At 54.7% G+C, this 12,940-nt stretch overlaps 2 protein-coding genes across 2 annotated transcripts in view; both read right to left on the bottom strand.

The window, feature by feature from the left end:
* DGAT1 (diacylglycerol O-acyltransferase 1) overlaps positions 1-149 on the bottom strand; it is an 8,126-nt gene extending 7,977 nt beyond the window's left edge. Inside the window, exon 1 of the mRNA XM_006879417.1 lies at positions 13-149. Coding sequence (XP_006879479.1) covers positions 13-149 — 137 coding nt within the window. The remainder of the gene's footprint in view (positions 1-12) is intronic.
* A 6,842-nt stretch (positions 150-6,991) lies between these two features.
* The window catches only part of LOC102875156 (transcriptional repressor scratch 2-like), a 17,765-nt gene continuing 11,816 nt past the window's right edge, over positions 6,992-12,940 (bottom strand). Inside the window, exon 4 of the mRNA XM_006879416.1 lies at positions 6,992-7,809. Within this exon, the coding sequence (XP_006879478.1) occupies positions 6,992-7,809 (818 nt within the window). The remainder of the gene's footprint in view (positions 7,810-12,940) is intronic.

The following is a 12,940-nucleotide window of genomic DNA, read 5'->3' as shown; positions in this document are numbered from 1 at the left end:
AAGTGCCGCTGCCCGCCAGGGTCGCCGCGCTCGAGGCCGCGGCCCCGCCTCCGCACCGCCGTCAACGGCCGCCGCCGCCCCCTGACGGCCACCGTAGCCCGCCCTCGCGCCCGGCCAATCTGCACGCTGCCGCTCCGCCCACCCCGCATGCGTCCTTCACGCCAAAGAGCAACCGGCGGCGTGGCCCGCCCCGCCCCGCAGGCGCCTACCGACCAATCCCCACTCCCTCGCTCGGCCCCGCCCCGCACGCACACGTGCTACCGACCAATCCCCACGCAGTTCTGCGGCCCCGCCCCCCCAAGTGCGTACCACCGACCTCCCCGCGCTGTGGCCGCCCCGGCGGACACGTCCATTTCTGGCCGGTTAGACATGGCTGGGGCGGAACCTGAGGGGAGGAGGCGGGCGGCGCGCGGCGCCCTGGGAGCGGTAGTCGCGCCGCGGGGCGCAGCTGGGGGCTTGCCGGGGGACGCGCGTCCTGCATCCCGGTGGTCCTCGGGGGACTCCCACTCAGGTCTCCGTGTAGGATGTTAGGCGAGCTCTGCCCAGCTCGGCGGAGCAGGTGCACCAGCTTCGTCTTCCTAGCGCGCTGCGCTTCCCTGACCCGCTGGCCTGCCCCTTGTCCCATTTCTGTAACCATTTCTTCATTGCCCGCAGCCCTGGAGAGTGGGTTTTGGGATCTAGGTTAATGAAACACCTGGGTGCTGCCACTGGACGCCCAGGGCAGCGAGTGCGCGGGCGCCGCCAGGTCACGCTTCAGCCGAGGAGGGCAGTGCTGGGTGGTCTCGCAACTGACCCAGCAGCGTGTACGTGGAAATAGGACACTCGTGTTACATCAGCCCCATCTTCCATTTAACATGGGAGAAATCTATTTTTCTCCAGCTTAAAGAGACTGACAGGGGCCTAGGTCAGAAGATTGTGCAAGAAAAACGTTCAGGTCTCGCATCACAGAGGACTCTGGCCGTCCACCATATCAAGTTGGCCAAGCCCCAGCCAGCAGGTCTAACTGGGAATGGGGCAAATGTGCCAGCTTTCAGGCGGCTCTGGGCCACTTGTCCCACACAGGCTGCCCAAATCATGCAACGCTTGGGCTGAAGAGCAGTCCCAGGCTTTTTACCTTGTCCCAGGCCTCAGGTAAGCCTGCGTTTTGCTGCCTGTGTGCGTGATTGGAGTTAAGCTGGAGCCATCTGAACAGAGGCAACCCTACCAGTGACTCTGTGGCCTTCGCTTGGCCCTGGCTGGGCACCCCCAGAAACCTCATGCAAAATCCCTCTAAAGTTTTCTGAATGCTTCCTTGGCTCACATATTTCGGGCATGTTTAATTTATAAAGAGGTACTAGTCCTGGAGGACAGGGAAGCTCTTGTGACCTAGGGACAAGAACATGTGCTGCTATCCCTAAGGAACGCCGTCCGAGACCACCAGCTGCTCCATAGGAGAAAGATGGACACTCTCCTACCATGCGATTAACTGCCTTTGAAATCCCACCAGAGGGTCAGCTATGGATCTGTTCCAAGTCTACAGTACACAACAGCACAATCCTGGAGGACATCATGCAGGGTAGAGAGTCCTCAGAAAAGAAAATGAGCCTCAATGAGAGGGGCACTGATGGTGAGGGGCAGGATGGGTAAAGGAATTGGGGCGAGATCCAACGTGAAAAACAATGCATACAAACTTGTTAAGTAAAGCAGTATAAAATAAAAGATATATTTAAAAACAAAATAATAAAATTCTAGTTGTTGTTAAGTGCCATTGAGTCGTAGGAGACTCATAGCAACCCTGTCAATGAAAGTCCTCAACATTTGTGTGACTTTCATCCTTTCTCCAGGTTCATAGGGTTTCTGGAGGCAAGCTATTACGGAAGTGGATGCCACTCCTGCTTCCAAGCTTGTTTTAATCGGGGAGCTCCACCAAACACTGTCCACCATGGGTAATCAACCATTAACGCATTTGACACATCAGTGTCACAGTGTTCAGCTTCATAGCATCCACAAGTTACCTCTGTATGGCAAGTGGACACACCAGGGCTATACGACCTAGAAGAATTATTGAACAACAACAATCAATGAAACACAGGCCTGAGGGCCATGAATTAAAAGTCACCCACCTTTGGCTTGGTAGCATCGCTTTCTCTCCAACAACAACAATAAAATAGTAGTATGAGAAAAAGAAAACATTCTGATTGTGCGGACGGAGCAGGATTAGGGATAATGTGTTATGCTTTTGTACGTGGATTTGGCTTACACAAAACATACATGCAAAGTACTCTGGTTCTGGGGCCTGGTTTATACAAGAATTATCCAGAAGCTGATGGCATTCACTCCCTTGGGGGTAAGGGGCAGGATACCACAAGCACTCCCTGGATGAAGACACGTGGAGGCTTTACTTGAGGTCAGTGACCTGTCCTTCCAATCTCTGCACCCCTCCTGCTGCTCACAGCACTACCCCACCACCTCCACCTTCCAGGCACCCCACCCCTACTCACACGCACTGCTGATGTCCATCTTGGCAGGCTGGACCACACTTCATGTGGGTATCTGACATGTAACTGGTGAGGTGGCTACCCCGATATGATCAGAGAATAGACAGCCCTTCCCACTAGAGCCTAGAGTGGCTGGCCGTGGTCAGGGTCAGTCTGGACAAAACTAAGTTCGTATCCAGTCTGTCCTTTCCTTTGCCCTATCCAAGGCTACTGCCAGCAGACTGGGTCTTCCTGAGAACTGATTTCCAAGGGAGATTGTCTGAAGCCTTGGATGGGCACATGGGCCTGGCTAATCCCCTTTTGCATCCATCCCCAAGGCACAACACAAGGCCACCATGCATGTTCATGTTCATACTTGCACATGTCCCCATGTTTACACTCAAAGCCAACTGAAGAATTCAGGGTGATGGGGGCAGGAGAAGATTGCCTCCCAGTAAACCCTAGAGGTGGACCACCTTAGCCAATGGAGAGAATAGGCCTGGCCGGGGATGAGCAGCCGGAGGTGGTAAAGGGAGCAAGAGAGCACCTGGAATGTGGGTGCCCTCAAAGAGGTCACCTGAATGACCCCAGTATACTAGAGGAAAGGGCAAAAACTGTATGACAGGAGACAGTGTGTCCAGCTACTCCTTGTGTAGGTGTGAGAGCCTTGAAGCCTGGCAGGGTGCTTTTGACCCTGGCAAGGTCCTGAAGCTGCCCCTGGGACAGAGGGCTGGAGGCCAAAGAGGCCTGTGAGGGGTGTGGCCAGCAAGCCAGAGCTCAATGGAGGGTAATGGTGAGGGCCTGTGTCATCAGTGCTGTAGGAAGGTTGGGTTCTTGAGGGGCAGGGTGCTCTGAGAGCCTACAGCAGGCCTTCAAGAGATCACGTCTATCCCACCTGTCATGAGGAAGCTGAATCTTGCATTTGAGTTGGGATACTCCAGTTGAGGCCTCCTGGGGGCAAGGAGTGGGTTCCCAGAGCCACATCCCTATGACCAGCTCTTGTCCACGTGTGATTCTGGTAGAGGGAGGCTATTGGGACAGGTGTATGTCAAAAGCAGCCCTGGACGTGACCTTGGAAGCTATTCAGTTCCCTGAGGCCCAGATTCTAAACCTTCCAGTAGAGTAAATGACACCTACCTAACCTGGGTGCAAGAAGGGGAGGGCAGTAGGTCCCAGGGGATTGCAGAGATGGGCAAAACCATTCCTGTAGTCTGGCCATGGTGGGTACATATGGCCCCTTGGTGTTCCCCCGATGTAGGGTCACCCTCTACACCTGCACACATTGCCAGGCTGGGCAGGGTCTCTGAGTGGGAGAGCTTAAGCTCAAACAAAGGAATCAGTTCACCTCCACCCTGTGTCTGCTGCTGCCCTCATTGGCCTCTCCAGCCTCTGGTCTGTAGCTCTTCTGCCATTGGCTTCTCCAGAGTCTGGAGGACCTGTGAGGTGTGTGGCCCCTGCCCCTGCCAGGGTCCTAGTGGCCGTAGTGACCCTGGGCATATGGATGACATAGTCTGACCTGTGTGGTAGAATGGGCTGCTTTTATATATGGCCTTTCTAGCCATGGTCTTGTGGCATATGCCGAATGATTAGATGGAACTCTGTGTCCCACATCGTTTGGGCATGTTGTCAGGAGGACCATTTCCTAGAGAAGGACATCATGCTTGGAAAAATGGAAGGTCACCAACAGAGAGGAAGACCGTCCACAAGATGAAGTAACACGGTGACGGCAGCAGTGGATGTGTGAGGGTCATTTGGAATCAGAGCCCACCAGGTGGGACCTAGCAGTGTAAATGACGTGTTTGTAGCTCACCCAAGGGAACTGGCCAGCTTGCCCACGGGTGAAAACGTGTGGCACCCTGTGGAGATGTGCGGAATCCCAGCAAGATTTGCCCTGGTACCATCTCATTCCAGAGGGGATGAAGGGAACTTCACTGCCACCAACAGAGAAATACTGGGAGTGGATTGCCTTAAGGTGACAGCTGGTCCCTTCAGACAGGAAACAAGGCACCCCCTTGCGAAAGGTCACTGAATGGCAGCTGGGCGCCAGCTCCCTCACACCTTGTGCCACCCCAAACTCTTCAGAAGAGAGGAGCCGCCCCGCCCTGCAAACATGGACGCCACACACCAGTTCTATCAAGAGTGGCATTTATTCTCCTCGTGGAGGTGCGGCGCTCCGGGGAGCTGGTGCTATTGTGCTTAGGAAGGAGGTCTGTCCGTCCGTCCGTCTGTCCGGCCGGCCCCGCCCCAAATGGGGGCGGAAGAGGGGGCGCGGCCCGAGTAAAAATCCCGGCCTGTTCCGGGTGGGAGTATGTACAAGGCGGCGGGGCGCAGGCGAGATGGGGGCGGGGCAGGCCGGCGGCCGCGACCCCCACCCGAGGGTCCCCACACCTCGGGCCCTACACATAGAATCAGTACAAAGTAGGTGCTACCTAAACGTTCCTTCTACCTGAATTCGCTAGGTCGGTTATTGTGCTGCTTAGTTATGGGGGCGGGAGGGGGCCCATGGCTTTCCACGGCGGCGGGGTGGGGGAAGGGGAGACCCTGGCCAGCCCACGGCCCTCCGGCCTTCTCCTTAGGTAGGCGTGTGGGGTGGGGCAGGGGCGCCTGTGTGTGCGTGTACATGCAGGAGCGCCCGGCTGGACGGCAGGCCCCTCTGGACAGCAGGCTCAGCCTGGGCTGTGTGGGGTGTGTGTACGCACCGCGGGCCTGCACCCTACTCAGTCCCTGCCAGTTGCCGGGACGAGGCTGGGGAGGGGGGAGTGGGCTGGCCAATAAGCTCCTGTTACCCTCTTTAGCAGTCGCCCGGATCAGAAGACTGGCCTTTGGTGAGGAGGACCAGAGGCGCTGGCACCTGGGTTCCTTGGTCTTCCTCTCAGGAGCTGAACCCAGAGCCCAGGTCCGAAGTGGAGCCTGGCTGCACCCACACACTCCGGTAAGGGTGGAGAGTGGACGCTGCCTGGGGTCCTCCTCCGCACATCCACGCCCGTCGTCGAGCTGCAATGGCGGAGGTCCCGTCGGGACAGGACCCCGGGCCTCTTTGCCTCACCAGCAACTGGACTGGTACGCAGTAGGCGCCAATGAAGGTGGGTGAGTGATGGACGAGTGAAGGAGGGTCTGAGGTGCAACTGCGCCCTCCCCTCCCCGCCGGGGACCACTGCACCCGCGGGGCTCTGTCGTGGGGGGGAGGGGAGGTGGCCCCGCGCAGCGTCCCTGATCTCGAGGCCTATGGGCGGGTAGGGTGGGGATACCTGATTCTCAGTAACTAGAGGCGGCGGCAGCTTCGCATGCAGTGCGCATTATTGCTCTATAGTGGGCTTGGGGCTAACTAAGGGACAGGGGAGCGGGCAGCCCCAGGAAGGGACGGGAGGGGGCGGGGCTGCATGCAGTGACGTCACAAGGCGGCCAATGGGGCGGGGTCACCGCCGAGGCTTTGGCATAGACGGGCGAAAGTTGGCAACCGAGTGGGGGCCGGGCCTGCAGCTCGGAGGCGAGGGCGGCCCCTGAGAGGCGGGCCCAGGCGGGGGTGGGGCTTGGGAAGGGACAGTGATACTGGAATCCCAAACCCCTGGCGTCGGGGGAAGGATGAGGGGCCCAGTGCCCCCCCTGACCCGAGTGCAATCCGTTCAGAAAAAAAAAAACGAATAAATACAGAAAATAAAACCTCGACGCGTACACACACACACACACACACACACACACCCCGGGGGCTTACCCGCAAAGCGAATACAGAGAGGTGTGGGGAGAGCAGTGCCCAGGCCTGCCTGCGGCCCCGCGTATCTGCCCTCCAACACTGAATGCCCGGTGCGAGGGAGGGGCCCCGGGGCAGGGTGGGAGCGGGGTCTAAGTACATGCGATCCGATCTGCGTCATTAGTGTTCCTTATGGAGGACAGGGCCTGGGGGGCTGGGCTGGAAGAATCCGGATTTGGCAGCGGTGCGAGGCAAGGGTAGGAAGGCGGCCCGGATGAGGCCCCAGAAGGGACCCAAGGGAGAGGGTGCCACCGTCCAGCCCACTCCTCTTAACCCTCCCAGAGCTTCGCGGACTTCCAGGCAGGACCGTCTCTACAGGCCCGCAGACCCTCCTCGTCCGCCCCCTGCGGATCGGCTGCTTGGCCGTCGGGGCCCAGGCCTGTCCCTGGAAGGCGTGGGGAGGCTGAGGAAGTCCTGAGTCTCTGTGACACGCGCAAGACGCAGGAGGAGGAGGAGGAGGAGGGCGCCTTCCTCACCTCACCCGTCTTCAGAGATCTAACTCCAGAGATGAGGTCGGTACTGGGTCTCTGTGACCCTATTGCTGGGAGAAAGCCTGGGGCACCCTGGAGGAGAGGGGCGGGGCTCGGGGTGGGTCTCCCTGCGGGACCCTATTGCTTGAAGGGGCCGACCAGGCCCCTGGCGGGCGAGACGGGGCGGGGTCGAGCCCCTCTCCCTATTGCTGTGAGGAGGGGCCCGCCCTCCGGCCCCTCCGCCCGGGCTCCGCCTGAGACTTCTCTGGGGGCCCATATTGCTGAGAGCCGACCAGGCTGGCGAAGGTCTCGCCGCCCTAGGCCTGCACTGGGCTGAGCTGCGGGGGCGCGGCGGGCGCAGGGGCTGCAGGGCCGCCGCCGGCGCTGCCCTTAAAGCAGGCCGACTCGTAGTGCTTGTTGAGATAAGATTTGAGCGCGAAACTCTTCTTGCAGCGCTTGCACTGGAAGTGCTTGAAAGCCGAGTGCGTCTGCATATGCGCGCGCAGGTTGGAGCGGTCGGCGAAGGCTTTGCCGCAGTGCGCGCAGCCAAAGGGCTTCTCGCCCGTGTGCGAGCGCATGTGGCCCTGCAGCAGCCAGGGCCGCGAGAAGGCCTTGCCGCACACGCCGCACTTGTGGCGCAGGTTGTGCGTGAGCACGTGCATGGCCAGCGCGGGCATGGACACGTACGCCTTGCCGCACGTTGGGCACTTGCGCGCCAGCTGGCTGTCCAGGCTGCGGTGCGTCTGCTTGTGGCGGCTCAGGTTCGACGACGTGGCGTAGGTCTTGCCGCACTCGGCGCACGCGTGCCGGTGCCCGCCGCCCGCCGGAGCCCCCGCGCGGCCCCCGCGCCCTCCGGCTCCGTCGGCGTCCCCTGCGCTCCCGGCGTCTCCGGGACCTGCGCTCCGCCGTCTCCGCGAGCGCCCGTCCGAGATGAAGAAGGCGTCCATGGAGTAGCTGTCGGTCACGGCCGCCTCCCCACGGAAGTAGCGCGCCGAGAGACTTGACTGCGGGCTCTCGGGGTCGCTGTACTCTTCTGGCGCCGCCGGCGGGTACGCGGGCTCGGCAGGCGCCAGCTCCAGGCCGGGCTTCTGGTCTGCATCGTAGCTGCTCGGGGGCAGGCAGTGAGGGGCATAACCTGGAGGAGAAGGGGTAGAAGGGACTTAGACGCCTATGAGCCCTTCCTCCTTGGGACAGCCCCTACCCACTACCGCTAACTCTGTGTTCTTTTTAAACAAGTTCAACATAGAAATCCTGTAAGACCCAGCTATTCCACTGCTAGGACTTTATCCCAAGGAAATGAGAACTGAGACACAGTGGACATCTATACACCTATATTCATAGCAGTGTTAAAACAGCAAGAAAATGAAATCAGCCCAAATGCCCATCAACAAATGAATGGATTGAGAAATTGTGGTACATTCACACAATGGAACACCATGCACCACTAACCCTGGGTCCTTGGGGCAGTCTTGGAAGAAAAGACATTGGCTACCGACATGTAATATATAGTTCTTCGCTTAGAATTCTTGAGTTCAAATCCTCTGTGGGCAACAAGATGCGCTTTCGTGCCACCAGACTTCTTTCACCACTTGGTGAAAGAGGACTTACTATTCTCGACCCTGGTTTTTCTTTCTTTCTTTTTTCCTTGTTGTGTATACCGTTGAGTCTGATCAGACTGGCACAGGAGGATATTGCCTCTCTGTCTCCAGCGGAGCACCTGGTGGATTTGAACCGCGCAGCTTCGGAATTGCAGTGCAGCTCCTTGCCACGAGGCCACCAGAGCTCCCTCATCCTCATTTTACAGGTAGGAAGCCCAAGATGTAGAGGCTTGAAGTAACTTTTAAGTTCACACAGCTAGTCAGTGGTGCAGCTAGCATTCAGACACTGGCAGTCTGACACCAAGCCTCCACCCCCGCCTCAATCTCAAGACCATGGGCCTCTGAGTCATTGTAACTTTGTTGAGCCTCAGATTCATCATTTACAAAATGGAGTTTCTAATTGGACCCCTCCCCCTAGGAACCTTGAAAAGATCAAGAGAAGTGATTATAATAAACGTGTATTGAGGGCCTCCTGTGCGCCAGGCACTACCTTTAAACCGTACTGACGCATTTCATGGGTCACAGCGGCCCGAGGGATAATAATCTCCATTTTACATGTGAAGAACTTGAGAAAGGAGGAACAAGCACACCATAATTGCTGTATAAATGGTAGCTATTATAATTATGCTTTTACTTGTTTGAAAAAGTGACTTCACTAAAGATTGTTTAATTGTCTGCCCGCCCACCTCTGGCTGAATGTGTGTGCCCAGTGTGAGCACGGTTTCTGATAAACCAGTTATAATTCAGTTTCACCCCCCTCAGAGTTGCTGGAGGAATTAAAACGTATCAACTGTGTAGCACATAGTAGGTATTCAAGAAAGCACTTCCTTGCATTTGCTCCAAGCTTATTTGACTCTCAGCTTCCCTGTACACCTTCCAGGGTATCTCAGGAAGAATTCCTACCCTCACCCCCTCCCCTCCTTTCCCATCATCCACTCTCTCCCAGTCCCCTCCCCTGACTGGATTTCCATCCTGGGTTTCAGTAAGTGGTAGGTGGGTGGACTAGTGCTCCCTGAGCTTTCTGGGGACAGGGACAGCTGATTTGTCTCTGCCTCCCTCAGGCCTGCCTGGTCCTAGCACGCTCCCTGGGGACCCTGGGGGCTGGGTTCCCCCAGAGTTTCTGGCAGACTGCACAAACTCATCAACCTGACACTTAATTACAGAAGTGTTTCCTTTGTCCTTTGATTTTTGGAGAACAATGGAGGTTAGGCCCCTTTCCAAGGGTTTGCCTCTGGGGATTGGCAAATGGAGATGGGGGTGAGGGGTGGGTTGATGGGGCGGGGGTTGGTTTTCTTCTTCTGACCCCTGAGTGCCATGGTTACATGCTCAGCAGCTAACTGAATGGTCAGTGGTTTGAAAGCACAGTAAGAGAAAAATGTGCCAGTCTGCTTCTGTAAAGATAAAGAACCAAGTCGGGCAGCCTTGCTGCATCCTGGGAGGTTGCTTTGAGTTGAAATTGACACCGATTGGTTCTTTTGGTTTTCCATATCTGACACCCGTGACACTTGCACCCAGCCCACCCCCATCATTGAGAGAGGAGAGGTATTGTTAACTTGTAAACTGGGGTCAGGATTCTTACGTTCAGATTTAAGCCAGGCCCTTTGTCTCATTTCGATCCCCTTACAGTCTTGTCTGGCTTCCAGGCCTTTGCGTCTCACCTGGCAGCTGGGATGACCTGTCCTGTGTCATGGAGGCCTAGAGTGGTACAGCTGGCTAGGTGTGTGGCTACCAATTGAAAGGTTGGTGGTTTGAAGGTCACAGCTGTACCATCCCTACAGAACACAAGGCCACTTTGTACACATGGGGTCACCATGAGTTGTCCTTGACTCAGTGTCATTGGCTCACCTAACAACGACACGTCACAGAGTCAGCTCTGTAGCTTCTAGCCCCGATGCTGGGATGTACTCCTATTTCTCCTCTTCCTTCAGCTCTCCCCACAGAAGTGAGTGAGGGCAGCAGGGGTGGTGATTGGGAAGGGAGGAGCTGTGGACAGATGCACCAGGACAGTAGTGGTGGTAGTTTTAGAAATTGAGGGGTGTCCAGTCTCTCAGCACTTCATCCTGCCTCCCTTTGATCTGCAGATTCCCCTTTGGGTAGTTCTGCCACCCTAGAGCCAGGTCTAGTATTTGAGCCCCAAAATGTTGAAGGGAATGTATTTCAGATTAAGTTGAATATATGGTGGGTGGTGGACATTCTTCGACCTTTCCTCTTTATATCAATGTGATTGCTGATGATAATGAGAATAATAATTCTTACTTACTGAGCACTTGCTTTATTCAAGGGACTGTGCTACGGGCTTCATCCCTATTGTTTTATTTAATCCTCACAAAAACGTGTTTAATATTTCCATTTTAAAGATAAGAAAAGTGAGGCAGAGAATGGTGATGGAGCTTGCTCTGGATATGGAGCCACCGTAAACTTCCCTCCTTTCCTCTGGGGAAGGGGCTGTGGCTGGCTTATTCACCCCCTGATCCCCGTGTCAGCACAGTGCCTGGTGGGCACTCAAGTTTGTGTAATGGGTGATACAATTCACCAGACCAGCCCGACTGCACAGCCCAGAGGGGTCTTCCCCAGGCTCCTGGCCAACCTGTAAGATAGAGAGGTATGATTTGGTTCCCTGACACATAGTCTAGCTGGGTGATCTCTTCCTGTTTCCTCAATTTTTTTCTTCTTCTAGAAATGGGAAGAACATAGGATCCATTTAAGAGGTCACTTGTTTTATGACTCGGGCCTTACGTGTTAAGCGTTTTACCATTCCCAAATGGAGGAACCTTGTGTACCTTGAGCATACTCCTTGATCTCTCTGTGCCTCTATGTCCCTGGAGGTCACAGGTTGTTCAGAGCTGTCATGTTGACTGTAACTCATTGCAACCCTATGAACAGCAGATCTGAACCCTGCCCTGTCCTGTGCCATCCTCACCACCGCCCACACACTTGAACCCGTTACTACAGTCACTGTCTCAATCCATGCCATTGAGGATCTCCTCTTATGATGACCCTCCACCTTTCCAAGCACGATGTCCAAGGGTGGACCCCTGCTAACAACATGCCCAGAGTTGGTGAGGTGAAGTTTCACCATCCTTGCCTCCAAGGAGGATCCTGGTGTTCACTTTCTCCAGGAAGGACCTGTTTGTTCTCTTGGGATTCCATGGGATAAGAAGGAGTTATAAATGCACCTAAGTAATACAGTTGTAGCCAGCTCACAGAGTAAGCAGTAATAACTAACATTCCTGGAGCTGTTTTAGGGCCTTTCACCACTGAATGAGTTCCACCCTCACAACTCTGAGCTTGATCCCATTTGGTAGATGAGAACACTGAAGCACCAGGAAATTAAGTTACATACACAGAGTAACATGCTCAGAGTAACCTGCCCATCATACTAGGATTCTAATCCAGTGACTGGCACGTTATCAACGCACAGCATATATTTTCATTGTTAATGAGTTCTGTAGTTGCATTTCTGCTTTCCTAGAGTCCTTGACATATCTTACTGGTAGAAATGTGCAATTTTTATCTCTTGCTGTGAAGAAAAAGCGCCTGCTGCATATGGTATGAGCTCAGCCAACCGGGTTCTTCACTCCCAAGTGGGTTCGAGGTCCATGTCGCCCCCTGGTGATAGCACACAGCACTTCAATGCTGTATTCATGTGACCTCTTTGACTCTTCCAGAAAATAAGGGCTCTAATAAATGTTAATCATTCATTTGTGGAAGCTGTGGCATCACCTTTCAGAACAACATCAAGAGACAAACATGATGTCCAGTGGCAGTGGAGGTTGGCATGGATTTGATGAGTGTCATATGAGAATCTGGATGCTATATTAGAAGGAGGTGATTCTAATTTGCTGTGTGACTTTGGTCAGGTTGCTTAACTTCTCTGGTCATGGGCTGTAGAGGAAGGAGGGTGGCCATAAAGACTCTGCATTGTCGCTGAGTAAGTTCCATGGAGATGTCCTCTGTCCTCTTTCTCTAAACTGTCTCCTCCAGCACCATCCCATTCTCTCTACCTCCACAGCCTTCTCTCTAGATGTGGGACCATGAGAATCACTTAACCATTTTGTGCCACATTTTAAGGAAGCTCGTAAAAGGGTTGGATGAGTTAATACATATATGAAATGCTCAGTACAATGCTTGGGACAGAATAACTTCTCAAGCTAATATTTTTGCCTTTATTGTGATTCTTACAATCACTGTTACACAATCCCTTCTGAGCAGATATACATCTGAATGTCTCAGACTCCTGTGTGACCTTGGGCAATCTTTCTGGGCCTCAATCCTGGAGAACCCTTTGTTGTTGTTGTTGTTGTTAGTCACTGTCCAGTTGGCCCCTCATTCATTATGACCCACGTGTTAGAGGGCATGGGTGTACAGAGGACAACTGTGTAGGATTTTCTTAGCTGTAATTGTTACAGACACAGATTGCCAGGCCTTTCTTCTGTAGAGCCACTGTGTGGGTTTGAACTGCCAACTTTTTGGGTGGCAGCCGATTGCAAGCCGCTTGCATCACCTGGGAGGTTCTCCCATTTCTTTAAATAATAATAAAAAAAATTAAAAAGTCTCAAACCAAAACTGTCGAATCAAGTTGATTGTAACTCACAGTGAGGCCTCCAGTAGAAGTGGCTCACAGCGTTTGGAAGCAGAGTAGAACATAATTCTCTCCAAGAGCTGCTG

This window comes from Elephantulus edwardii, unplaced genomic scaffold (genome assembly GCF_000299155.1).
Source record: "Elephantulus edwardii isolate Elephantulus edwardi_28Jun2011 unplaced genomic scaffold, EleEdw1.0 scaffold00003, whole genome shotgun sequence".
NCBI lineage: Eukaryota > Metazoa > Chordata > Mammalia > Macroscelidea > Macroscelididae > Elephantulus > Elephantulus edwardii.
This window is presented reverse-complemented; position numbering and strand designations above follow the sequence as displayed.